Source organism: Mustela erminea, chromosome 9, assembly GCF_009829155.1.
Source record: "Mustela erminea isolate mMusErm1 chromosome 9, mMusErm1.Pri, whole genome shotgun sequence".
NCBI lineage: Eukaryota > Metazoa > Chordata > Mammalia > Carnivora > Mustelidae > Mustela > Mustela erminea.
Genome location: NC_045622.1, coordinates 112,732,821 through 112,759,072, shown reverse-complemented (window position 1 = coordinate 112,759,072; position 26,252 = coordinate 112,732,821). Strand labels below are relative to the sequence as shown.

The 26,252-nt window shown below is 66.1% G+C and overlaps 2 protein-coding genes across 2 annotated transcripts; both read right to left on the bottom strand.

Annotated features, from left to right (window-relative positions):
- Positions 1-2,951: 2,951 nt before the first annotated feature.
- IFITM10 (interferon induced transmembrane protein 10) lies at positions 2,952-11,909 on the bottom strand. Its single transcript, XM_032359922.1, has 4 exons — positions 11,856-11,909; positions 10,130-10,432; positions 8,797-9,249; positions 2,952-3,583 (listed from the first exon to the last, which is right to left on the bottom strand). Exons 1-4 carry the CDS (start codon positions 11,907-11,909, stop codon positions 3,434-3,436), a joined length of 960 nt encoding a protein of 319 aa, XP_032215813.1. The 3' UTR covers positions 2,952-3,433.
- Positions 11,910-13,819: 1,910 nt separating this feature from the next.
- CTSD (cathepsin D) lies at positions 13,820-23,369 on the bottom strand. Its single transcript, XM_032358244.1, has 9 exons — positions 23,194-23,369; positions 21,146-21,305; positions 19,126-19,249; positions 18,612-18,730; positions 17,228-17,454; positions 15,477-15,599; positions 14,967-15,111; positions 14,775-14,873; positions 13,820-14,696 (listed from the first exon to the last, which is right to left on the bottom strand). The coding sequence occupies exons 1-9, from the start codon at positions 23,259-23,261 to the stop codon at positions 14,529-14,531; spliced, it is 1,233 nt and encodes a 410-aa protein (XP_032214135.1). The 5' UTR covers positions 23,262-23,369; the 3' UTR covers positions 13,820-14,528.
- Between the last annotated feature and the right edge of the window lie 2,883 nt (positions 23,370-26,252).

Genomic DNA, 26,252 nt, shown 5'->3' with positions numbered 1-26,252 from the left:
TCTGCGCCAAGTGCACGCTTTCCCAGAGTCCCGTGAGCATCTCCCGGGCCCCATGGCTTGTCGCCGTCAGGCTCCTGCCCACCCCGTGCCCCCATCTGAGCCGGGGTCTCTGGTCTGTGGGAGCAGGGGGGGAGCTGAGAGCACATGGTGAGGAGAGCTTGTGGGTTCGGTGTCCAGAGAAGAGTCCAGAGAAGAGGGGTGAACCGCACAACACCCCCTCAGCACACAGGAGCGCACGCGCACACGCACACCCCTGCTCACCCGTCCACACACGCACACGGCCTGTCTCCGCCTTTAGACACACTTTCCATTCAGCCACTTGGTCTCGACCCTTTGAAGCAGGACAGTGGGCTGGAGGTCACGAGGTCAGTGGCAGGCCCGTCGGGGCAGCATGGGGGAGGGGGAGGGCAGGGAAAGGTGCCCCCAGAGACACAGGAACTGGGGCACATGGAGGACAGGAAGCTCCCTCGTTCCTGAAAGTGTTTCCCAAACTGAGTGAAAGCAGGAGTTGTGGGGACGGGGTGGGGCGGGGCAGGGCGCAGGGAGGGCGGGAAGCGCGGGGGGGGCCTGAGGGGTAAAGACACGGACCTGGAGGCCAGAGACTGGGGCCGGACCCCGTGCCTGCCCGCCTGCTGGGGTGAAAGGCCACCAGACCCCACCACAGACACCCCCAAGCGAGAGCCAGCCCCTCTCCTGCATCCAAGGTCGGGGAGACAGCACCTCCGGGCTCCGGCCCCGCGCTGCCTGGGAAGGCCACGAACATCGCTGCCTGCAAGGCCACTGGGCCGTTTTGGCAACAAGAGGCCCAAAGCCAAGCTGGGTGGGGCGTGGCCCAGGGAAAAGCCAGCCAAGGCCTCCTTCCCGGGGGGGCATTTCCTCCAGGGACCGTCCCAGGGGGTCAGCCCACCAGCGGCGGCAAAGGCTCGGGGAAAATGAGCAAAGAACATTTCAGCGCTACGCTCCTGGCCCCACCAGGCGTAGTAAAGCCCCCGGGACCGCGGGGCAGGGCCTAGGTTCACGCGGTCGCCAGCTTCCCGGGTGCCCTCTGCATGGCATTCGGACCCAACGTCCTCCAGAAAGCTGCCGGGCAGTGATGGGAACCCACCTGGGCGTGATCTTGGAGGCTCTGGAAGACCCCCCGCCCCAGCCACTCTCCTGGGGACCATCTGGAAGGCTCCCTGCTCCCCTCCACGGGGTGACCACATTTAACTCCATGCAGGGGTCCCAGCTCCGCACCCCTAACCTGCCGCTGCCTGGGGTCAGGGGTCATGGCATGGTATTCTGTCCCTCCTCACCCCTCCTCCTGGGCTTCTGGGTCCGGCCAGGGGCTGGAGTCTTGCCCACTCACCCAGGCCCTCTCACCTGGGAACCAGGTCTCCAGACCGGATCTGCTGCTCCCGGGCCCTGCCGGACTGGCCCTCACAGAAACACCAGCCTCTCTGTGCAGCCCGACTCGGCGCGTGGAGCTGTGGACCCACCAGGACTCAAGTCCCAGAAGCCAGCACCCTCCCGTCCTCAGCGGAGGCTCAGCCTGGTGTTCTGCTCTCCAGCCCTGTTGACGCCTTCCTCCCGGTGAGTCTGCCGCAGCGGGACACCACATGGGAAAACCACGGGCCCCAGGATGCACGCCGTCAGCTGACCCTTGCCCGCTTCAGAGACCGGGAGCACAGGGCCCCACCCCTCGCCCAGTTCCTTTGCCCAGAAAAGACCCCAAACATCTCACTACCCACTGAGCCCTGCCTTGCTCCTGGCTGGCCCCCCTCTCCCAGGGAGATCAGAGGGGAACCCCAATTCTTGGCCCCACAGCTCCTCTGCCTCTGTCCTGGGGGAGGGGGTCACTCTCTGTTGTCTGGATGCCGCCAGACAGGGCCCCGTCTGCACCCTCTGAACTCCGACACCCGGGACCTCATGACCGCCGTGGTCACCAGGCCTGCTCCCAGGGGCTCTCCGTCACCAGCAACCCCAGGCTTGGCACCCCTGCCTCGCTTCTCCCTTCATGGACACTCACTGCTACGTCCCCGTCACTCCAAGCACAGCTCGGCCCCTCCTTGCTTGCTCCCCCCACACAGGCCCCTCAACCCAGCCGGCGCCTCTGGCCTTTCCAACCTCAGCGCTCCACACTCTTGGCTTTCCCTGGGGACGCCCGTCTTCCCGCCAGCCGTCCTGCAAGAGGCGGTGTTCCTCGGGCTCCGCGCCGGCTGGCACTACTCAGGCCGCCCGGGCTCCCCGCAGAGCCTCCAAACCCACGGCTTCAGCCCAGATGGCTTTTCTGCTCCCACAGGGCCCTCCTGGGTCCCCATATTAAGGCACAATCTGACCTGCAGGGACCCGCCATCTCCTCCCTGCCCGCCGCACTGCACGCCCAGCTTGTCCCCAGAATCCCTCAACCTCGCCTCTGAGACATATTAAAGACCCTCCCCCAGCACCCCCAGCCCTGGCCCACACACCAGGGGCTGTGCACCCCGCCTTGTCCCCCCCCAAGGGGTCCTGGATGCTCCCAAAGCACCATCCTCAAAACCCACAAAGCACGCCTGATCCCCGCCCTGCTGAGCACGCCCGTAGGCCGGGGGTCAAGTCTGCAGACCACCCTCCTTCCCTCTCAGCTCCTGAGCTGCCTGGACCACCACCTGGTTCCCCGGACCAGCCCGACCCCGTGCCACGGGGCTTGTCCCCTCCGGGGGGAGGCGCTGGTTTTCTTTGTTCTAACTTACAGCCAGGTGGGCAGCTGTGTTTGTGCTGCCTAACATTCTGGGGGGCTCGTGTTTGGGGCTCCCGCTGCCAACGCCCAGCTCAGTCCGCTGGCCTCACAGGCAGAAGACTGCCAGGTCACGGAGCAAAGCTTCCTCGGCAGAGTCAGCCCTGGGGGCCTGGACCACCAGGCAGTGCCAGATTGGGGTTCCCAACACTGTCAAGCCCCCGTGCCCACTCGGCTGTGGGACAGAGGCTGGGCTGGGGCCAGACAGGGACTTTATTGACAGTTCACAGACACAGAGCTCGAGCGGGGTCACAGCTCGGAGGGGTGGGGTCAGGGCAGACAGAGTGAGTCCCCAGAGGCTGGCAGCACCCCCCAAACTGGGAAGCTCCCACAGAAGCCCTTCTTGCTAGGTGTCAGGTCAGAGGGGCCCCAGGAGCCTTGGGGGGGGCACAGGAGGCCAGGGAGGGCAGCCAGTGGAAGCCAGGGTGCAGCCGCACAGACCCCAGACACGGGCAGAGGCGGAGGGTCAGGAGGCAGAGAGGGTGGGCTGGCCCCGAGCTCCCGCCCCCGTAGTGCGCAGAGCTTCTGATGGCCTCGCTGCCCAGGTCACAGCTTTAGGGGGGCTCCAGGGCACATGCCCTGAACTGCCCCAACCACACAGCATCTTGTGTCACAGCAGGCGTGACAACGAACATGTCTCAGTGCTTTGTCTCCACGGCTGGCGGGGCCCGGCAGGCCCTAGTAGTCGGAGAGCGGGTACCGCAGGAAGATGAGGACGAGGATAATGCAGGACGCCGCCAGGGCCGAGCTGGTGATGTTGAACAGTCGGGCCGTCTTGGCGTCTTCCACTGCTCCGTTCAGGTCATTGAGAAGCTTCTTGTCCCGCACCTGAGGCCAGAGGGAGGAGGTGAGGCCAGTGGCCAGAGAGAAGGAAAAGGCTAGTACCGGGGACTTCTGTGCAAAGGGCACACACGAATTCTTTGTATTTCTTTTCGCAACTTTTCGGTAGGTCTGAAATTATTTAAAATATAATGGGATTGTCGACAACGCTCTATGACTTGACTGAGTGCTGCTGAGAGCGCACCTGAAGTGTTCTTACCACCAAAAACCTACAGACTTCAAAAACAGTAATTGTGTGTGATGATGGACGTGCTAACCAGCCGCCTTGCTGCCATCGTCACGCGGCAGGTGCGCGTCTCGAATCGCCACGCCGTGGACACCATCGGACTCACGCAGTGCCACATGTCAGCTGTATCTCAATAAAGCTGGAATCCGTAAGTGAACACATAAGATACAGAAGGAAGCTGGTTGCAGAGTTTTATGATCAGACAATGGAGGATGTAAGTGTGCTCTATTCTGAACGAAGTGCCTAATCTAAAACCAATAGGGATTACCTGAAAATAGGCGCTATGCACAGACAGAATAAGTGGTAGTCCCTACGGTCTCGAGGAAGGGATGTGAAGATACAGGGAGTGAGCTGGAGCCCAGGAGGTCCTGGGAAGACAGTGACCGTGGGCAGAGCTGGACCCGCTTTCAAGACTCTCTGGTTAGGAAGACACGTTCCTGAAGAGGAGGCCACCCTCACCCAGGATAAATCTTGGGATTTCCTTCTCTTCGGCACTTTTCTCTTCCGCAGAGTCCAGAGAAGCGTAGCTGGGTGTGTGGACGGGTGAGAAGGGAGAGTAGAAAAAAAGAGTGCGCGGGGCTCAGGGATGGAGGAGACGAGGGAAACGGAGCGCAGGTGAGCAAGGGTGAGTGTGAAGACAGGGACGTGGCAATGGACGCGCCTGGCTCAGCTAGAGGAGCAGAGGGGATGGCGGAGGGCGGGAAGGATGAGCGGGTGCGCTGCTGTGTTAGGTCGGAGGATGGGCGGACGGAGGGCTGGCAGGTAGAGCTGGTAAGTAAGATGGAGAAAGTTACTTAGAAGTTGAGGTTAGGTTAATAGTTAAGTGCATTGATATGTAAAACGGTGGGACGAGATGGGGAGAGTAGGGAAGGGAGGAGGCCGCGTAAGGAACTTCTATAAACACCGATGAATGGAGGGTTCAGTGATTCTATGGTTGGGGTGAAGACAATAAAAGATGGTGGATCGATGTATAAGGGATCGTGGGTGGATTGATGGATGGATGGATGGATGCACGGACGGACGGGTGGGTGGCTGGGTGGATGGGTGAATGTGTGGATGATTCGGTGGGTGGTGGTTGGATGGGTGGATGGATGGTGGATGGCTGAATGGCTGGATGGGTGGGTGGCTGGGTGGATGGGTGGGTGGAGGGATGGGCAGGCAGATGGATGGATGGGGGGATGGGTGGGTGGATGGTTGGATGAGGGAGTAGATAGGTGGGTGGGCAGGTGGATGGATGGGCAGGTGGATGGTTGGATGAGTGGATGGCTGGATGGGTGGGTGGACAGATGGTTGAGTGAATGGATGGTTGGATGCGTAGGTGGATGCGTGGGCGGGCAGATGCATGGATGGGTGGTGGATGGTTTGATGGTTGGATTTTTGGATGGGTGGATGGGTGAGTAGATGAATGGGTGGTTGGATGGCTGGATGGGTGGGTGGCTGGGTGGGTGGGTGAATGGATAGATGGATGGTTGGTTGGTTGGATGGATGGATGGATGGATGGGTAGATGGGGGGTAGATGAATGGATGGTGGAATTGTTGGATGGGCAGGTGGCTGGGTGGGTGGGTGGATAAATGGGCAGGTGGACGGTTGGATGGGTGGGCGTGGGTGGGTGGGTGGGTGGATAGATGGTGGGGTGGTTGGACAGGCAGGTGGCTGGGTGGGTGGGTGGATAGTTAGATGGGTGGGTGGGTGGTGGATGATGTTGATATTCAGAAAGCAAGTAATGGGGAAATATGATTATACAAAAATTGTCATGGTACTGCCCCTCCTAACCAACCTCTTTTACTTTCCTGTTACCAGGAGGTCCATAATCTCTTAGGCCAGATTGAGCAGACACCGTGTCATTGTATTTGCTTCTCCTCTCCCCCATCCCTCCCCTAACCCACGCCATGCGCTCCTTTCCTGGCCACCGCACTGGAACGCTAACTGTGCTCTGCCCCTGGGCTTCTCTTGTCCCTCTCCTGCACGTGGGTTGCAGGTTTTATAGCCCTGGCCGTATCTTCCCTTTCTGTGTCTTACACAGAATGGAATCCAAACTCCTCACATAATTTTTCAGATCCTCCCTGCATGGCCATGTCCGGCTTTCCGGGACCATCTTCTCGTCCCCCACAGAAGATGGGGGCCCTGCACCCCTCCCAGGTCGCCCCACCTTCATGTCCTGGAACCTGTCCCCTTACCCCCCTTGCCCGGTGAAAACGATGCCCCCTCCCGTCCGTCTCCCACACCTGGCTCCAAACTCGTCCCAAATCAGGAATGATTTTCTTTTTCTGAAACTCGGAGGCACTTCCTGTCTTGGAGGGGTCCTCCGTCCCCTCCGCCCGTTCCTACAGCACCCTCTGACCCCTGCCATGGCCAACCCTGCCTCGGCACCCGTGACAGCAAGATGAAGGGGCGGCTGTGGCTGGGCGGGTGGCCATCCCTGCGGCAGGGGGGTCCCTGCTGGGAAGCGGGGGCTCGGCCACAGTGAGTACGTGGAGTCTCTGCGGACAGAAAGCCCTCAGGCTGCGGGAGCGGCACGGGCTGACCGAGGTGTGCTCCGGGGGGGCTGGGGCAGGGCGCGGGTGGCGAGGGTGAGCTATGGCAGAGGATGGAGCTTGAAGAGCCTTGAACGCTGAGGTGAGGACTCTGGGCTAACGGGGCAGGGCGGGCCAGGGTCATTACAAGCCACTTGTGCCGACTGCAAGTGCAGAGCTGACATCCTGCGTCTCTGCCTTCCCTGGACACGAGGCTCCGCGACACGAGCCTTCACAGTCCGCGCGCTGCCCGCCCAGCTGCCCCGAACCGCCCCAGCCCGTGTGGTTGGAGAGGGCGGACGGACGGCGTGATGGGTGGATGGACAGTCACAGGCAGACAGGGACACAGGGGTTTTCACAGCCACGAAACGCCAGCCTCGGCCCTGCCCAGGTGTGCTTACTCGAACGCTGCTCCTTTTCGGTTTGTTTTGTGAGCGGATGAAGGAAGGAGCTCAGGTGAGGCGCCCGTCAAGAGCCCACCACCCGCAGGGACCCGGCTGGGACTCGGGCCCAGGCCTTCGGACCCCAAGCCTGTCTGGCGCCCTCGGAAGTGGCCCTGCCTGGCTACACATGGGGTGGGGTGCAGCGGGCTGGGGGGCATGCAGCGGGCTGGACAGATGGACGCGTTCCCAGGGGCAGGAGTCGGAGCCAGCCCGCCCGCCCTGTCCCTGCCCCCCGCCCGCCACTCAGGCCAGAGACAACTCACCTTCCACCCCCTTCCCTGCAAGCCTCAAGCTTTTCCTTCCCTGGCTGTCCCCCAGGAAGGACGTGGGGGAGCAGCCCTGGGGAGGGGGAGTCATTGTGGACTCCCGTCTGCCCCTCAGAAGCACTAATTCCTACCCACCCCCACTCCAGTGCAAATCCGGCACCATTGAGAAATCTGTGACCTACCTACAACCTGCACCAGATGGGCCGGCTCCGGGCCAGCCCGCGCCACAGCCAAGCCAAGGCGGGGAGGGGACAGCTTCCGGACAGGAGCCCACGCTCCGGGCCCGTTCTACAGGCCGCTGTCGGGGCCTGGCAAGGGACCCCCGGGCAAGCAGAGCCCTGCCGGCTGCCCCCACAATCCCGCGCCCATGGAGCCAGAGCTGAGGGAGGTCTGGGGCCTCCAGCCCCCAATCTCTAGGGCCCCTTCCCTTTGCTGCCTCCACAGCACACACAGGCACACACGTGCGTGCACACACGCACACGCACACACGCAATTGCACACGCACACTGAAGCCCATGACACACACAGTTCACACGCACACATACTCACTGTACTTCCACGTCCACACCCGTACACACTCACGCTACAGGGGCACACACACTCGTGAATACATGCACACTCACACACACGCACTCGGGCCCCACACGGCGGAGCCCGGAGCTCAGCGCCCAGGCTGGGAGCGAAGGTACGCCTGGCGGCAGTGACGCTGACGATGAGTCAGGAGGTGGGGAAAGCCAGGTGGCTGGGGCGCGGGAGGCCAGGGGAGGGGTGCGGCTCAGGGATGCACAGAGGCAGAGCCGGCCAGCTTCTGCCCTTCTTCCTGGGCCAGCCTCCCTGGCCTAGACCCTCCCCTCCCTCCAGCCCCACATTCAGCCCCCACCTCACTGGGCGCCGCCATCGGTGACGCGCACCTGGGCTTGGACCCGCGATCTGGCGACCGTGACGATCTGGCCGGACACGAGCCGGTCCCTTCCGGAGTGACAGGGAGACGGGTCTTGGCCGTGGGGCCCTTCAGTCCTTACACATTTGCACAGAGCTCCCCGCTCCAAATGTGAGTGGGCCACAGCCTCTCCCCTGCAATCTTAGTCCACTGCTTTCGGCCTTGCCCCGGGGACATGAGGCCCGTCTTCCTGGCACCCTGCTTGGCTCCCAGCCAGCTCCTCTCACAGCGGTGAGGGGCTTTTGGAAATTGTACCCACTCCAGGTTGGGCGTCAGGGGTGTATGGGACACGCTTGTGGCTCTCTGTCCCTGGGCACTCTGGCCACCAGGAGAGACTGTCTAGAAACCGTGTGGGAGAGGGAAGGCAAAAAGCAGTGACTTGAGCGAGACCCTGTGTACCGTGAGCTCTTTCTGAATGCCTGCCTGATTTCAGGGCCCCAGGGAGGGTCTTGGAGAGGAAGGTCTCCATGCTGTCCCCCTGTCAACAGGGAAGGGCTCCAAGGGTCTTCATCGGGGAGCTGGCTCCATCCCCGCCTCCCCAGGGACAGCTCAGCGACCCCGGCCCAGAGGATAGGACATTGAGCCCTGGGTCTGCTCTGCAAGGAGGAAGCTGGCTGGGTAGAGAATGCAGGCCCGGGGCCCCTGAGCCCCGCAAGGCAGCCTGGAAGCTTCCGCAGCTCAGGACTGGGAAGGGCAGCCCCTCCCTGCCGGCTCAGAGCTAGCCGACAGCCATGTGTCTCTGGATCCCACGAGGTGCCCCCGCCTGCCCCCCCACCCCCCGCTGCTCTGGCCCCCTCCCCTGCCCCACTCACTTTGAGGGAGTAGGCCAGCGCGATGAAGCCCAGGCAGCAGAAGTTGAGGTAGACGAAGTTGAAGATGGACCACAGGTAGTAATCGTTGACCTCGGTGGTGTCCGGGTAGACTTCGATGACCGTGGTGGGGTTCGTCGTGGTCTTCTTCTCGGCAAGGTGCTTGCAGGCCTGGGGGGCGCCCGAGGCCCGCACGCTGTCCGCCTTGCTGCTCTTCGACTCCATGGGGAACAGGGTGGGCGCCATGGGGGGCGACGCTGAGGGCTCGGGGGCCGGGGCCGCCGGAGCCTGCAGGGCCGGGGGCTTGGACACGCAGGCAAAGCAACCCTTGGGTGAGCCTGCCGGGGGCCTTGGAATCCAGAAGGCCCCGTCCAGGGGGACTCGGGCTTCCTGGGCGCCGTCCGTGGTGCTGGCCGGGGCTCCCAGCGAGGCTGGGCACTGGCCGGGGCCCTGGGCCTGGAGGGAGGGGAGAGGAAGAACGAGCTGGGTCCTGCCGCCCTGTAGGGCTTGCCCCGGTGTCCTGCAGCATCTCCCCTGCAGACTCACAAGCGGCCCCAAAGGAGACGGAAATCCCCACCGAGGCAGCCAGCTGCCCGCCTGCCACCTGCCTCCCCCCCACCCCCGGCCCCAGCCACCCCGATGCCAAAGCCCTTCCCAGCAGCCTTGGCAGGAGCACCGGGGGCTTTTCCTCACTTTGCCGTCTGCGCACAAACACTCACCCACTGACACACAACAGCAACACCCCCCTATGCCCAGCAACGCCCCAGCCGACAGGCTGTGCAACAAACAGAGCACACGGGCATCCCAAACGCCCCGGCACACACAGGACACGCAAACCCACAATGACAGCGTCTCAGCCACGGTCTGGCAGGACGAGCAGAGCTCTCCGAGCACTGGCAGGCTGACACCGCTGACACATCGGACCCCAAGGCTCGCCAGACCCCGGGGCACGCCCCTGCGCTCAGATGCTTCCAGGTAAACAGCTCTGCACTGTGACACGCAGCGTAGACACACACAGCCACACAGGCTCGGACGCAATCGCCGGGGCATGGAAATGGCCACTGCGGGCGCCTCAAACCCGTGCGCGCCGTCCCCGCCCCCCACCGCTGCCCGAGAGCGGCTGCTGGGACCCCAAGCGCTCCCTCGCAGGGAGCCCCCAAGCCAGTGCCACGGACAGACGCACAAGGACACTGCGCGAAACGCGCACTTGTCCAGGCAGGCACCAAGGCACCCCCGCGCCCCGCGCCCTCCCCCCACCCCGGGGGGTCTGCGCCGTCACCCGGGTACCGGCCCAGGGCTGCTGTGGCCACATGGACGGCGCGCCCCGCGCCCTCACCTGCTGGCGACTCCTTGGCGGGCGGGCCAACCCCTGCGCCGCGGTCCGCGCGTCCTTCCGCCGGCCGCGGCTCGCTGTCTGTCCCGGCGCTCCGCGTCCCGGCGGCCCAGCCTCGGCGGGGGGAGCACGCGGGGCTGGCGGCGCCGCTGTCCCCGCTCCTGCGCTCCCTCCGCAGCGCCAGGCCGGCCGCGCGGCTGCAGCCCAGCCTGACTCACGGCGCCGGCGGGCGCCGCCACCTCCCCGCCTCCTCCCGCCCGCAGGGTGGGGGCCTCGGGCGCCCGCGGGAAGCCGGACCCTCGGGGGCTACAGAGCCGGCGTGGGGGGGGGCTTGGGGGGATGGGTCCTCCTACAGTGCCACCCGGTGTCCCCACGCTGAGCCTCCCCTGCCCCTCCCTCTTGCTGGCCCCCCAGTCTCTCTCGCCACTGTCTCTCCAGGAGGTGACCCTCCATCCCCCCACTGGCCCCCTCGTCCCACCGCAGCGACCAGGACCGCTGGCTGAGCCCCTTCCCCTCCGCTGCCCCTTCTCCCACTGCCCAGTCCCTCCTCTCCCCACGTCTCAGTCCTTGTCCCTCTTCAAGAACTAGTGCTGGCCTGGCGGGGCCCCCACCCTGCCCAGAGCCCAGGGACCCCCACCTGCACTCCTCCCCAGCCCACCCCCAAATGGAGCCTCGCTCTGAGGCCCTAGCCCCAGAGGCTATCAAATCCAGCGGTCCCTGAACCTTGGTGGCCTCCAAGCAGCCCCATCCTTTCTGACCCCACAGAAACTCCTGACCCCTTCTGACCCTACGCAACCCAGACCCAGACCCCTCAGCCCGACCTCCTGAATTTGAAGCCCTCACGAGTCCAGTCTTGAAGGCCCTGACCTCTCACTGGTTGGCTCCCTCGGCCCATGGGGCCAGATGTTCTCCAAGCCCCTAACGGCACTTGTCTCTGTGGGGACAAGTCCACTCACCTGCCCATGTCTCTCTGCCAGTCCTGCCTGTCCCACCTGGGCCACAACCCTGGCAGATGCCCCTTCCTCCAGCCAACACCCCCCGCCCAGCCGCAGCCCCAGCCCCCTCTGAGAGCCTCCAGTCACTCTACACCCTCTTGCTCTCTCTCACACTTGTCCCCAGATGACCTCTCCTTCCCGCAAAAGTCCCAGTGAGTCCCATCAGCAAGGGAAAAGGAAGCCCTAACCCTCTCCGCCTCTCCCGAAGCCCCTCCCCTCCCCGTGCGAGTGCCCTCTTCACCAACCCACCAGCCTCCACAGACCCCAGACCCTCCAAAGCCCCCCAGAAGCTGTGCCTGTGTGTGGTAGCCCTACACTTCCTCCCCCCCACCCCAGCTTCCCCCAAGCCCCTGTCCCCTCAGAGGCCCTGGCTGCTCCCTGACCAGCCGACCTGCCGTCTCCAGGAGCCTCTCCTCCGAGTCCGGGTCTTCTCAGGGGCAGTGCTCACCCGTCTCTGCCCGGGGCCTCTGCCGAGCCCTGCTCTCCCCAAACCTCTGAGTCTGAGGCCTTCTGGGAACCCCCTCGCTGGACAGGCCCCAGCTCCTCCCCGAGCCCTCCCCTGCCAGCCCCGCCCCCGGCCACCCTGGTCCAGCCTCCTCCGTGGCTGTCCGGAACCCCAGGGACCTCCAGGAGGTTGATGAAAGCCCTGGTGAGCAGGAGAGGCCCCAAGAACCAGCGCCGCACCCCCATCCTGGCCACGCCCTCGGCAGGGCCCGGCCCGGTCCAAGGCCCACAGGCATGAGGAGGATGGGGACGGTGGTGGGGACGAGGATTCGGTTCTCCCTCATGCCGCACCCGCTGCCCCCTTCCCAAGGGCACACGTGGCGTGCACCCCAGGCCTCAGGCCGAGGCAGACATGCGGAGCCACAGCTCGCCCAGCTCACCCGCGGCCCCACCTGCCACAGGCTCGGCCCGGGGGCGGCTGCAGCGGCCAGTGTGGCTGGTGGGCACAGGAGCCCGCTAGTCCTCAGACAGCAGGGGAGGGCTGCCTGCCCCAGGTCCCAGGGCGGGCTCGGGGCCCCAGGACCCAGAGCGGCAGGAGTGAGGGGAGGGAGCGATAGCCCCCGCTGGCCTCCACCCGGTGGGTGAGGGAAGGCGCTCTCCTCGGGCCGGGCATCCTCCGGGCAAGGGTAGAGGCAGGAAATGCCCACTGGGGCTGCTGGACTGGAGCAGAGCACGGCCGGCCAGCCGGGAGTGGGGCCAGGTGTTGAGCTGGCGGGGGGGAGGCGGCCTATCGTCACCCAGCTTCTAGGGTCAGACCAGAGGCTTGGGGTTGGGTCACAGAGCTGGATGTGAGCCGGGAGTCGGACACTAGGGTCCAGAGGACCCAGCCAGCAGCACAGGGCAGTCGTCCTGGTCCTGGGCTCGAGCATCAGCACCCGATCCATGGCCGGATGGGGGCTGGAGGCTCAGCCTGGGCACAGGGCCACCCTGCTGTGCTCGCCCCCACGTTCCAGAGAGGGGGTGGAGGTGGCCCCGAGCTGAGGGTCACAATGGCAGGGCCAGCAGCGTGGGAGCCGCCCTCCAAGGCCCTGGCAGGCAGAGGCAGGTCCAGGGCAGCCAGCAGGGACTGGAAGTGGGGGCAGGGCAGGGCCATCTCCTTCCTGGCCAGCTCTGACTCCAGGTGTCCCAGGGCACAAAGGCTTGGATGACACCGTCTCCCCAGCAGGCCCGCCAGCTCCCTGCTCATGTTTCCGGTGCAGGGAACACAGGGCATGTGTTTGTAAGCCTCCTTGCAAATCTGGTCGAGTGTCTGTTGAAGGAGCCAGCTAGGGCCTGGCTCTGGGGTGCAGTCCCTGCCTCCCTAGGGCCAGGCCAAGGACAGCCACAGCACTGAAGGCTGAGAAGCCCCAGGACGTGGACATCGGTCGTATTTGCTATTTCCCTTACACCTGCGGGGGTGGGGGAGGCTCCAGGCAAGTGTCCGGAGTCGCTGATCCCAGCGGGAATCGTCCCAGTGGCTCAGAAACTCCCATTCATCCCTTCAAACCTCCTGCCTGTGCGGCTGCCTCTGGGCTGATGAGCCCAAGCCCCCCTCAGTGAACTCCCAAGAGGCCAGATCTGCGGGGAGGTCAATGCAGCCTGAGGGGACTCCTAACTTGGGACCCCTGAACCCTGAGACTCAGGCCCCCAGGCCGGCATGCTCCAACGTCGACTTGCTTTGCGCAGAGATGGCGTCCAGATGTGGCCAGGAGGCCCAGAGGGAGGCAGGCTGCCCACTTGCCATCAGCCCTTCGCCAGCCTGCGTCCTGGGCTCTCATGGGCGTCAGGGGGCTGGGGAAGCCCGGGGCCCCGCTGCTGGTGAAATGTCGTCCGGGGAAGCATGGCAGCCACTCACCTGGGCCACTCCCCTTGACCCGTGCCCAGAGCAGGCCCTGGCAACCTCGCCAGCCCCACCCCAACCCTCCCGCCAAGGCCACATCCTGCGGCTCCAGGCCCCAGCCCTCAGGACGCGCCAGGCCTCCGCCAGCGAGGCTGGGCAGCAAGCTCGAGCCTGCAGGATCCTGTTTCAGGGCAGGGGGTCTGAGGGCTGGGGTCTGGGAGCCGGGGCACCTCCAAAGCTTCCCCCTGCCCCCCGCCCGGCTGTGAGTCAGCCCTCGGGAACCACGGCCTCACACCAGCCACTCCAGCTCCTTCCCACGGCCAGACTCAGAACCGCCCTCCCCCCGCCGCCAACAAAACACGCCAACACAGAAAAGAGAGGCCCAGACGACTATATTTCCATGTTCACTTTGGCTCCTGGTCACTCAAGAGGGGAAAAGCTCACAGAAGGTGGCACCAGCCCCCCTCCTCCCCTTCTTCCCCAACCGGCACCAGCAAACACCCTCCTGGATGGGGTCGAGCCCCAGGAGGACCCCAAAGGCATCACAAGGCTGCCTTTTGTCCCTGAGTCCCGACCCTTCCAACCCCTTCCTGCTTGTCCTTAGGCCCCTTCCACGATGGGCCACACGGGAAGATGGGCCAGCAGTGCCCCGCTCTGGACCCCAGGCCAGACCCCAGGAGGAGAAGCCCAGAGAACAGCCTGGCCTGGGGTGGGGGCTCAGTCCAGAAGTCCTGCCTGGGCAGCCAGGCCCCCGAGGCACGGGCTGGGGGTGGGGTGGGGGAGGGGGGTCCCGGCTGCAAGACGACGGGCGGCCAAGCCAGGCTGGGGCTTCCCAGTCAGTCACGTGGCTCCAGACTCGGGGTCAGCCTAGCGGCTGCTGCCCCACACCCCGCCCTCTACTAGACAGACAGACACGCCAAGGCCGGGGAAACCACAGAACAAAACGGCAGCCCGACAGCCCGGCGCCTGCAGAGCTGGGCTGTGAGTGTGAGTCTGAGCGTGAGTGTGTGCGGCAGGGGTGGCCGGGAGGGTGGGGGCGGCCAGCCTCCTCCTGCAGACCCCTTACTCCCCAGCGGGCGGGCAGCTAGAGCCTGGTGGCCTCGGCCAGGCCCACGCGGTTCTGGTCCCGGTCGAACACAGTGTAGTAGCGGCCGATGAAGACGTCCCCCAGGATCCAGAGCGGCCCGCCAGGCGGGGGGATGTCCATGCCCATGAAGCCGCTCAAGCAGATGGTCTTCCCGCCCTGCGACACCTGAGCGGGCCACTGTGGTCAGCATCCGGCCCGCAGCCCCAGGGGCCTCCGCCCCGCCCCGCCCCGGCCCCCGCTGACCTTGAGCGTGTAGTCCTCTGACGACAGCTTGTAGGGTTTGCCGCCCAGCTTCAGGGTGACCTCGGGCAGGGTGGACACCTTCTCACAGGGGATCATGTACTGAGGGAGAGAAAACGGAACAGCTCGGGGGGCACCGAGGGCACCCCGTCCATGCGGCCCACTCACCCCGTCCACGCGGCCCGGCCCGCTCACCTCGCCCTGGATCAACGGCACGGCCCCGATGGCCTTCTGCAGCTCGCGCACCTCGTCCACAGGACCCACGATGAGGGAGGTGCCCGTGTCCACGATGGCCTCGCAGCCCCCCTTGCACAAGGTCAGGCTGCTGCCCACGTCCACCCTGCAGGGAAGGGGGTGTGAGCACGCTAGCCTGGGCCTGGGCTCAGGGCGGGCCTTGGGGGACAGTCCTACCTCCACACCGCAGCCCTGCGGGGACCCTGCCTGCCCCCACTCTGGCTGTGCGCAGCGGCGGCGCGGACTCAAGAGATCAAGAGTGGGTTAACTGCCGGCCTCGAGATCGCAAGCAGAGGGTCAGAGCCCAGGGGCCAGGAGCACAGCTGGGCACCAGGAGGTGGGAACGGACACCCAGGGCCAGGGCCCGAGGGCTGTAGCTACCCAGAGGCCGGCTGAGTGGGCGGCTGGGCAGGGCCCCGCACGCCAGGCTCCCCGCGGGTCCGAGCTCCGGCCTCCCTGCCCAGCACTCACTGTTCCATGTGGACCTGCCAGTACGCCTTGCGGGTCACGTTGAGGTAGGACAGGGGACCCTTGTAGTACTTGGAGTCTGTGCCGCCCAGCATGAGCTCACCCCCGGGCTGTGCGCCGGGGTCCCTGGGGGAAGAGAGGGTGGGAGTCAGCCGCGCTCGCTCCTGGGGCGCGGGCTGCCCACGCCCGCCCTGTGGGTCCAGCCTGACTGCTGACAGGACAGCCACACGCTGGGGCCAAGCCAGGAGGGGGGGCGGCGCTGCAGAGACGTAAAGACCCGGAGGGAGCACAGGAGGGGAGGACTCCCTTCTTGAGGGGCAGGGCTCCGACCCCACACCCGGTGAGGCCTGCAGAGGTGCCCAGCCCGCCAGTGAGCAAGGCCGGGGGCAGGCGAGCGGCCGGGGGTAGTGAATGCTGGGAGCCCAAGGAAGGGGGCCGCAGCTGCCTGAGAAAAACCAACCAGGGAAGGCTTCCGGGGGAGGCACTGGGCAGCACGGGGAGTTGAGCCCGCTCATTCCTGCCCCAGGGCCTTTGTACCTACTGTTCCCAAGGATGCCCTTGCCCTCACCCAACTGCTCCCGCTCCCCCTCACCTCTCAGCTTCCCCACATACAGCCTGCACTGCTGGCCCTGCTCCCGCCTCCAGACTGCTCCAGACTCTGCGCCGGACTCACCTTCCTCCTGGCCGGGCCCCACTCAGAAACACCCGGCCAAGCCCCGTCCGCCTGCCCTCCCCCAGGCTTCACCCCTGAAATCCCGGCAGGGAAACCACACGGCTGGCTTCCATCTGCTCCGCACCTGCTGCCCTGCCCCTCCACCCTCACCCAGGGAGGCCTGAGCCTGGGCCCGAGGGCTCACAGGAAAGACCCCACCCTATTCAGCGGCCTGGGGTCACCTGGCCTCTGGCAGGGGACTCTGCCTCACATGGCTGCTGAACTACCCCTGAGGGTGGCCCCCATGCTGACGGGAGGAGCCGGGCAAGAGGGGAGGCTTCCGGGCAGGCACTCGGCCGGAGTGCCTGGGGCTGGACCCCGAGGGTGAGGAGGGGGCATGCAGACAGTGGCCACCAGCCGTCAGGGGTCACCTACATCCGTCCTTAGCACACCCTCATCGGGACCTGTGGCACTGCCCCGACGGAGACCGGGGGCCTCTTCTCGAGGGCGCAGCACACAGATCACCCACCCTTCCGTGCAGGGCCAAGGCCACTGGGACACTCGGCATAGCTGCCAAGGGGCGGCTGGTGGGGGCCGCTCCCCACCATCAACCCTAGGCCGTGGTTCCCTCTAGCAGCATCTGGCACTGAGGGCCCCACCGGGGTCACCTCCTCTGGGAAGCCCCTCACCTCTGGAGGTCTGGCCACAGTTTGGAGCTTGTGGCTCTGTTCCCTCTGGGCCGTCAGTGACTCTGGGGCCACATCGCCCACCATCAGACTCAGGGAAGCCCGGGCTGATTGACCATGAGCCCTGACCAAGGTCTGGCTCTGCCGGAGGGGGGCCCACTGAGCGAGATCCTGGGCCCACAGCCCGAGCCGCTGACGGGAAGCCCCGGCCCCACAGCCTGTCCAGAGGGCTCCCCACTCGTCTGTAAAGGAGTGACCAGTCCCCTTCCCGGTCAGAGGCTGCAGGTCAGGAGCCGCAGCCCGGTGCCGAGAGGGGAGGTGGGCAGCCCAAGCCCCCAGTGTTGAGCCCCGCAGAGCTGGGAGGAGGGGTGAGGCCCGAGCCCCTCCCCCCGGGGGCCGAGCCCCTCCCACGCCACCTGTTCAGGTAGAAAGAGAAGATGTTCTTCTCCACCAGCTTCTGCTGCATCAGGTTATCAAAGACGGGAAGCACGTTGTTGACCGAGATGCGGGGGTAGGCCATGCCCAGGATGCCGTCGAACTTGGCCGCGATGAAGGTGATGCCCGGCTGCTTGGTGGCTTCCCCGAACGTCTGCCTCTCCACCTTGACGCCAGCCAGGCTCGACAGACCCGACTTACAGGGCACCTGTGGGCCGAGGAGGACGGTCAGCGGGCCATGGGAACCTCGGAACCCAAGCCCTGGGCCCCGCGTGTGTGTGCACCCAAGCCCCAGTCATCACCCGAGACCTCGCACAAAGCCCAGGAGGAAAGGCTGGCGACACCGGGTGGGGACACAGCTGAGTAGAGGGACACAGGGGTCCAAGATCGTCAGGACACCTGCCATCGGAGTTAACAGATAGGTGGGCCAGCCCCACCCAAGCCTGCTCCTGACCTTGGGCTTCTGGATCCCCATGACCCAACTATGACCCAACTCAGCAGACTCAAGGCCACACCACCCCTCCCCCACCACAGGCCAGGCAGCAGCTGACAAACACTGAGCAGGATGTGGGGAGAAACGGGCTGTTTGGGGCCGACACCTGACAGCGGGCACAGGGCAGTGTCCTCGCCAACATCCTCTTTTGGGCCACAGAGATCAGGAGGAGAACCCAGCAGGGCAGGTGGGGCCGGGAAGGGGCCGTGCTGCTGCAGGAGGGGCCGCAGCCACCGTGCCCCATCGCCTTCCTGCTGGGGCTGGGGCTGGGGCTGGGGGGCCAGAGGCCGCGGGGCAGGGGCTGTGCCATGTTCTGCTTTGCTCCTCTGCCCCCAGGACTCTCAGTCCTGACCCTTCTGGTGGCTGCACACCAAGAGGTCTCACAGAGGCGTGGGCAGGTCCATCCAGGGCCTGCCTCCCTGCTTCACCCCAAAGATTCTCTGCGGCAGGCACGGTGCCCGGAGGGACCGCCAGTGTCCTCTACGGGGACCCCCGGCACATCTCTGCCCTCCCCTCCCAGTGGCCAAGGCATCGGAACAGAAGTCAGTCCCTTGCGACCGGCTCCCCCACCCAGCTGTCGGCCGCGACCCAAGGAGGAGCCTCATTTGAATCACTTCTGGGTCCTGGTCCCAGACTCGGCCCACGGCTCTCGCACCCACGCCCTCGTGGCTCCGCTTTCCCTACAGCCCTCCAGGCTGTCACGGTGCACGTAACCCAGAAACGCACAGCACCGGGTCCGCTGCCCGAGCCCCGAGCCAACCCCCCCCCCCCCGCCACGCTCCTGCTCGCGCCTCAGAGGCCCTGCCCTGGGGGGCTGTCACCACGCCGTCGGAGCGCCCCGGGGCCCAGGGGCAGCGTCAGCAGGGACTCACCGACACGGTGTCCTGGCTCAGGTACCCGGAGAGGCTGCCGGAGCCGTAGTGGATGTCGAAGCTGGTGCCGTTCTTCACGTAGGTGCTGGACTTGCCGCTGTTGTACTTGTGGTGGATCCCTGCGCGGCCGAGGCCCGTCAGCCGCCGCCCGGCCCGCCGTGGAGTCCCCCACCAGGCCACCCGCTGGTGTCGGCCAGACCCGTGACCCCAGGCTCGGTGTCGGCCGGCAGTGGTCGGGCCTGCCCTGCCCCATCCTCTGCCGCCACGGTCCCAGCCAGGACGCGAAGCTAGGCTGCCGTGAACGGGTTCCCCTGGAAAGTGGGGTGCCCTGGGGCAGGGCGGCGGGGCCAGGCCCACCCGGTGTGGCCGAGACGCGTCAGTGGCCGACAGGGGCCGAGGCAGGGCCACCGAAGGCCCGGGGCCCGGGGTGGGGGGCTTGCTTCCCTGCCAGGTGGCGGCCGGGCCCCGTCCCCCTGCCCGCACCCCCGCTGCACGAGGCCGCGCGGAGACTCACAGCAGGCGATGTCCAGCAGCTTGCAGTGGATTGAGGGGACCCACAGGTTGGAGGAGCCCGTGTCAAAGACGACGGTGAAGCACTGCGGGGGCGTCCCGATGCCGATCTCTCCGTAGTACTGCGCCTGCGCGGGGCGGGGGCCGTCAGGGCCGTGGGCTCCGCGCCCCTGGTTAGCCTGCGGCCAGACCTCGCGAGGCCCAGGCCAGAGGACGGACACCCGGGCTCCGCTCCCGCCCCTCCGCGGCCCTTGGTCCTCACACCCCTGGGCGCTGTGGGTCGGGGACGACCACCCCATGTAAAAGGTGAGACCAGCAGTCACAGCGGCTCGGCGGACCCAGGGCCCCGGAGGACCCGCCGGGAAGACACCTCTGCCCCAGGCCCCCAGCAGGGGCGACTGCCTCCCCACACCGGGGGGCACATCAGGGCTCGCCTCTGGCACCTCACTCCCACCCTGTCCTTGCCCCACCGGACCAAGCCTGGTGGGCTCCTAGGCAGAGGCATGAGGACAACCAAAGGGAGGAGGTACACCCTGGAGGCCAGAGCGTTGGCTCAGATCCCTCCCTGCTAAGAGACCCTGCCTTCGCACCCAGGGCCTCAGTTTCTTCATCAGTACACGGGGGAGGAGGCAGCCTGTGGGAAGCCCGGGGCCACTGAGCCACGGGCACAGGTGAGCATGAAGGGGGCACATGCCCCTTGGACCCTCAAAGGGAAACCCGGTCACTGGGGCTCTCCCAGGTCAGAGGACGCGGTGGCTTGGAGGAAAACGTGTGCTTGGGGCCCCCTGGGCCCTGCCAGCCTGGGCACCCCTTCTCCAGGGACGGAGGCTGGGCCCTGGGTCACTAAGGGATTCCAGCTCCAGTCCCTGCAGGAGCGTGTCTCCTGCTACTTGGCTCCAGGGACAAGCAGCAGCTGCTGCCTCATGACCTGGAATAAGTGTCCAGATTTGGGGGGCTGGGGGATGACTCAGCAAATCTCCGTGTGTGTGTGTGTGTGTGTGTGTGTGTGTGTCCACACAAGAGCTTGCACTAGGGGATCAGGAACTGGTTGCTCAGGCCCCGAGACAGATGCCCCCCCTCCCAGCCCAGTCACATGCCTGTGAGGCCACAGCTTCCTGGCACGGCGGGTGCTCCGGCCAGACAGGGCAGAGGGCATGGCCACATGTCCCAACCCCAGGTGGACCAGCGTCCGGATAGCAGCGAGGAGCTATGTCCACCATGCGGGGGCGGGCCACGCAGGAAGACGCCACCTGGGCCGCCCCAGAGATGCAGGCGGGGTCCCAGGACCTGACCCCGAGCTGGGACCAGGCTGACCCAGCCCTGGCTCGGTTTGGGGCTTACAGCATGTCCCGACTCCAACCTGTCTGCCCTCGGGGAGCACTGGGTGCGATCAGCACTGGCTGCTGACCAGTGAGGAAGGAGGGTTGGAGGCAGGAGAGGGTCATGGGGAGTGCCAGGCCTTCCAGCAGGACAGGCAGAAACAAAAGAACTCCAGAGCCATTAATTAGGCCTGGACAGGCAGGCCCAGGTGACCGGAGCACAAGGACCCCGCAGCCCCTTGGGGCCTGAGTCTGATTTGGGCTCCTCCACACCCAACTGATGACCACGGGCCCAGCTCGCTTATCTGCAGCCCGTGACCCTGTCCCCCACACCCACAGGCTGGCCTGAAGAACAAGACAGCTCCCGATGCCCTTGTCAGTGGGACGCAGGGGGAGAGGTCACGGAGAAGCCAAGGGCACCCCCACCTCCCTGCACGCCCCGCCCCCAGGGCCAGGACCCTCATGGGGACACAGGTGGGAGTCCCCAAGGGGCAGGGGTAGTGGGAGGAGCACCCAGCAGGGAAGGGCGGGGCTGGGCAGAAGCCCCTCCCCCCACGGAGCAGGTGACTCCTGCAAAACCGCAAGGTGCAGAGGAGAGGGCCTCCAGCCCACTCACTCAGAGCTTTCCCCGAGAGCCAGCTCCGTCCTAACCCGGGCTTGCTGTCCACCCAGCCCACGCCCCGAGAGGACGAGCCCCATACTCACGTCCATGTAGTTCCTGAGCACCTCCGGAACGGGATCCCCCACCACACTGGGCACCCCCTGGGAGTATTTTGAAATGGGGCCTCTGGCGATCAGATCCTCCACGGGGCCCCCCAACTCCGACATGGTCCGGCGCACAGAGGTGAACTTGTACAGCGGGATTCTGTCAAGAGGAGCGACAGGGGCTCATCAGGGCTCGCCTCCTCCTCCCCTCGGACTGCTCCGTACCCTCCCCCATCCCTTGTCCACAGTCTGTGCCTCCTCCGGTCCCTCCCGGGACAGCGGCCCGTGGGGTCCGTTAGGGCATGGGCGCCCATGCGTCACACCTGCCCCATGCCCTCTGAGGGGACCCATTCACCTGCCCTCCGAATCTGCTGCTCTCCACGCAGCCCCCACGAAGAGGTGGTGCCCACTTCCCTGCCCGGCCACCAGGGCAGGCTATGCCTGGTCATCAGATGGGACTTCAATACCACCACCTCTGAGAAGCCCTCCTTGGCCATCCTTCAATGTGACCCTGTTTCCCCCCAGGGCCCTCGCAGTAGTGAATTCATTTCCTGCCGATGCGTCCGCTGTCCCCATCATGGTGCAGACCCCAGGAAGGCAAGGCCTGCCCTGGGGTGGTGGAGGTCTCTGCCTCTGGGTCTGCCTTCCCCTGAGATGCCCACGGCTCCCCCAGTGCCAGCCCCTCCCAGCCTTGGCAGTCTGCCTGGGCAGAGAGAGCACGGGGTTGAGGTCAGATGACCGGTTCTTGTGCATGTGGGTCCCTCCCTGGCCTGGGACCTTGCTCCTGGGTTTCAGCTTGCTCCCAGCTCCGACGGTGCAGGGGACAGGAAAACACCCCCGAGCACACCCCAACCCTTGGACGGCAGGTCTTCCCAGCCCAGGCGATTTGGGAATTCAAGGTCACAGCTGGCCCTTCCTGGCACACCAAGGGCGTGCTTAAGGAAGACAGGCTCTTGCCCAAGACCTAGTAGGCTGTGAGAGTCCACAGTTCTCCCCGGGGGAAGGGGACACGCCCTCCAGTAACCCAGGAAACAGGTGCCATCAGTCCCACAGGGCCGGGAGGCGGTGTGAGGGGCTCTGGTCTGGCTGCGAGGCCCGCACAGCCGCATCCTCCGCTCCCCACAGCCGTCCATTCCCGGCGGGGAGGCCTGTGGGTGGCACCAGGGTAGGCGCAGCCCTACAGGTGCCTCTCCACAAAGACTCCATTTGGGGCTACGTGCCCCCAAGCCACAGCCCATGGTAAAGCCCACGCCGAGTGGCCTTCTGGCAAGGGTGAGTCCCACTCGGCCCCCAGCCAGCTCCCACAGCTCTGTGACCTCACCCACCTGCCCACGGGCAAAAGGCCCATGGCAAAGGTACAGGATGCCTTCCCAGGCACCAAGGCCCCATGGGGAAGGGTGGGTGCAGGGCCAGAAGGGGCTGGCCCTCTGTACCCACCCCCCCTTATCTGGGAAAGCAGGCTGCCTGGCAAGAGTGGGAGGGTGGGCGGTGGCCGTGCTGGTCCTCGGCCTGGCTCGGCCGCATCCAGGCCCGGCGGTGGATGCACTGCCCTGGTACCGGGGACAGGGCCCTGGGCCTGAGGAAGGTGTGGTCCTCACGAGGGCAGGGGCCGGTGCGGAAGGCTGCTGCAGCACGGCCACTCACCCAGACCCTCCCCTTAGGCTTCCTCCCTTGTGTCTCTCCCGCGCCACAGGGTCCCCCGCCCCAGAGCCCCTGGCACGGACCGAGGCAACCACGCCCAGTTCACAGCCGGCAAAGGAGGCGGCCAAGCGGGCGCTGGGGCTGTGCGGGCTGCACGCGGGGGTCCCGGCCTCCGCACGCGGCCGCGAGCGCAGGGACCGCGATGCACCTGTCCTGGGGACGCTCGGTCGGCCCGGGCCCCAGCCGCCCTCGCCCGCGCAGCCGCCGCCCCCCACGGCCGAGCGCACTGCAGCAGGGCAGGAAGGGGCCCGGGGCCGCGGGGGAGGCCCCGCAGCAGGCGGCGCGGGCGCACGGCCGCATTCCGGAGCCGGGGCGCGCGGAGGGCGCCGGGGCGCGCGGGGCCTCACCGGACGAGCGCGGCGGCGGGCGCAGCGAGCAGCCCGAGGACGAGCAGCAGCAGGCTGGGGGGCTGCATGGTGGCGGCGGCGGGGTCGGAGCCGAGCGCCGGGAGGCCGCGCGCTTATAGCCGGGATGACGGCGCACTCGGCCGAGTCAGCTGACCGCGCTGTTTGCACCCGGCGGGTCACGCGGGCCGCGGCCGGCGTGCGCGGGGCGGGGCCGGGGCGGGGCCATCCGGGCCGGCCCCCCGCGGGGCCGCGCACGCCGCTCGAGGGCGCGCACGCAGGGCGGCGAGTTCGCGGAGCGCCGCAGCCCGAGGGGCGCGCGGGCGGGGCGGCGGGGGACCGGGCTTGGGACCCTGGGGACCGGCAGCCGGGCAGCCCCCGAGCCCGCGGCTCCGTCGCCGCCCCGAACCCGCGGGCCGTGCGCCGCGCGAGGCCAGGCCGCGCCGCCCTTCCCAGCCCCGCCCCCTCCACTGCACCTGCTGCGACGCCGGCCTCCGCCCAGGCCTCCTCGTCCACCACCGCCAGCCACTCTTCTTCGACCCGGCGTCCTGCAGACCTCATCCTGTCTCCCAAGTGTTCCTAGGCGTCCCCTTCCAGCTCCCCAGAGCAGCACCCGCCTGACCCTACCCCGGGTCCTCCGTCCTCTGGGGGCCCACGGTCCCCTCCAGGCCCATTTCCAAGGATGCTGGGCGGCGGGATCACATAAGGAACCGGGTCTCTCACCTTGAGCGATTGGGGTCGTCTTCACCAGCCTCGGGAGAATCCCTCCCTGGGGCCCGTGCTCAGTCCTACTGAGGCCGCAGTGACCCTGGGCCCTCCAGGACCTCCCACCTCCCCCAGTCACTAAGGCATGCCAGCTTGCTGTCGGAGGGGAGGGCCCTGTCCACTTCTCCAGGCAGAGGCCGGGCAGGCATGAAAGAGGAAGGGAGTCTGGGCAGGTGACTTTGGAGAGGGTGCATGCTGAGAACGTGCTAGAAAGTGACCCTCGCTGGGAGCAGGCCCCTCTGGGGAGGTGACATTTGAGAAGGTGTGAACAATGAGGACATTTCCTCACCGGACTCGCCTATAGGGCACTTGTTCTCAGGTGGTCCTGCGGGCTGCCCCACTTAAAGGCGGGCAAATGGGTTCTGTGGTCCATGGCGGGACGGACGGGAGTCCCCATCTTTTCTGCGACCACCAAATCAGTCAGGACCCTGACCCCAGCCGTCACCCTCCACCCCGGTCAGCCTGATGGCCACAGATTAAGGACCACGGCCTCGCCCTGCCTCCACACCTGCCTGTTGCCCACGTTTGTACTGGATTCACCTGGTTCGGTTCCAGCTATGAGGACTGGGGCCAGGAGGGAAGCCGGCAAACACCCCTGCCTTCAGAATCTGCCCCCAGGTGTGCAGGCCCCGGAGTGGGACCCTGACTTGGGACATTATCACCTCCCTGCTGGTGGGCCGCTGTCTCAGACGGGGCAGCTGGGCTCCGATGGGCTGGACACCACATGCGCTCAAAGCTGGTCCCAGCTGGTTTCCCTCTGGGTCCCCACTGCCCACAAGACTACATGTGTCGTGATGTTCAGATATAGATGTGAGAAAACAGCCTTGGGGGGGGGGGCATCTGCTTCGTCCACAGGGCACTTACAAAGCCAGCCACAGTGTGGACGGCGAGAGGGCCCAGCGGTGTGACGTGGCAGCCGGTTGTGTCTGGCTGGGGCAGGTGCCAGCCAGGTGGAGACCCTGGGCTTTCCCTGAGCAGGGAAGGGACCGCTGGCGGCCTAAAGCCTGGAGAGACCGAGTGTCCGGCTACTTCACACAGAGGGAGGACATTGTCTCTGTGCTGTTCCCGTGACCCCCCAGCACCCAGAGCGAGGCCTGGCATGGGGTGGGGGGCGCTCCTGGACAGTGACATGTGGAGAGATACACAGGCCCCCTAGACCCAGTCTTGTGCCCACCAAAATCCGTTGGTCCTGAGTGGTGTTCAGGGTTCTTGGCTGACTTCTGTGCTCCTTCCCTCCAAGACTTTCCACGGTGCCCTGATTCCTCACCTCACCAATACCCAGGAGAGGTTTGGGGCGGAAAAGGAGTGGGAGAGGCCGCCCCTGGGCCCTGCAGCTGCTCCCCAGAAGGCAACTCGGGGCTCCCTCCCAGGGGGGCATATCTGGGCCCTACTGGGCCTCCTCCAGCCAGCTCCAGAGAACGCCATGACCCACCTTCCACAGCTGCTCTGGTCTGGGGCCCCTTCTAAATGTGAGGCAAGGCTAGGGAGACGTACTCCCCTGGTGGACCAAAGGCAGTGGGCCCGGCACAGAACTACAGGGCTTAAGGGCATTCCAGTGCCCACTGACCAGGTGCCCTAGGGCAAACCTGGGGGGGGGGAACAGGACTCCCAAGTCCGTTCAGCAGGTGCAGAGTGTCCTAGAAATCTGAACGCAGTGAGGAGCCCAGAGTATGGCTCTGGTGTCTCTGACTCCTGGTGTGTGGGGGCCAGCGTCTAGAGACTGTCCTGCCCAACCCTGGACTCTCTAGCAGGGAGAGCCAAGGCCCCGATGGGTAGGGTAGGCCTGGGTGAGCCGGAGAATGAGAGTGGGTTAGCAGCCACATCCATCTGACCTCCACTCCCACACCTCACGGGTCAGGCCCCCGGGACCCTGTGCACCCATTTGTCTCTCTCCTGTGCAACCGTCCAGCACCATCGCGTGCCAGGCACTGCTCGGGGCACCAAGGAAATGCTGGGGACAGCTCAGGGGACGTGGGGCACGAGGAGGAACACATTGCATGAGAGGAGCTCATGTGAGCTGACGACGCAAGTGATGGGTCAGCAGACTGGGGCAGAGGCCGCTGAGCTCCGCGGAAGGGGTCAGAGGCGGGCCCGCCCGTTGGGGCACTCAGACTTGCAGCCACTGGGAGGCCCCTGGTTTGCCTCTGAGGGGGATGAGCTTAGGGTCCTGAGCGGATGCAGAGGCGGGCCTTGACCAGCATCTCCCTGCCACTGTTCTGAGATTGGGGCGGCTGGTGGGGGAGGGGCGGGAGGGAGGTGGTGCCTGGGTCAGGGCGGTGGGGGAGGAGGCAGGGAGA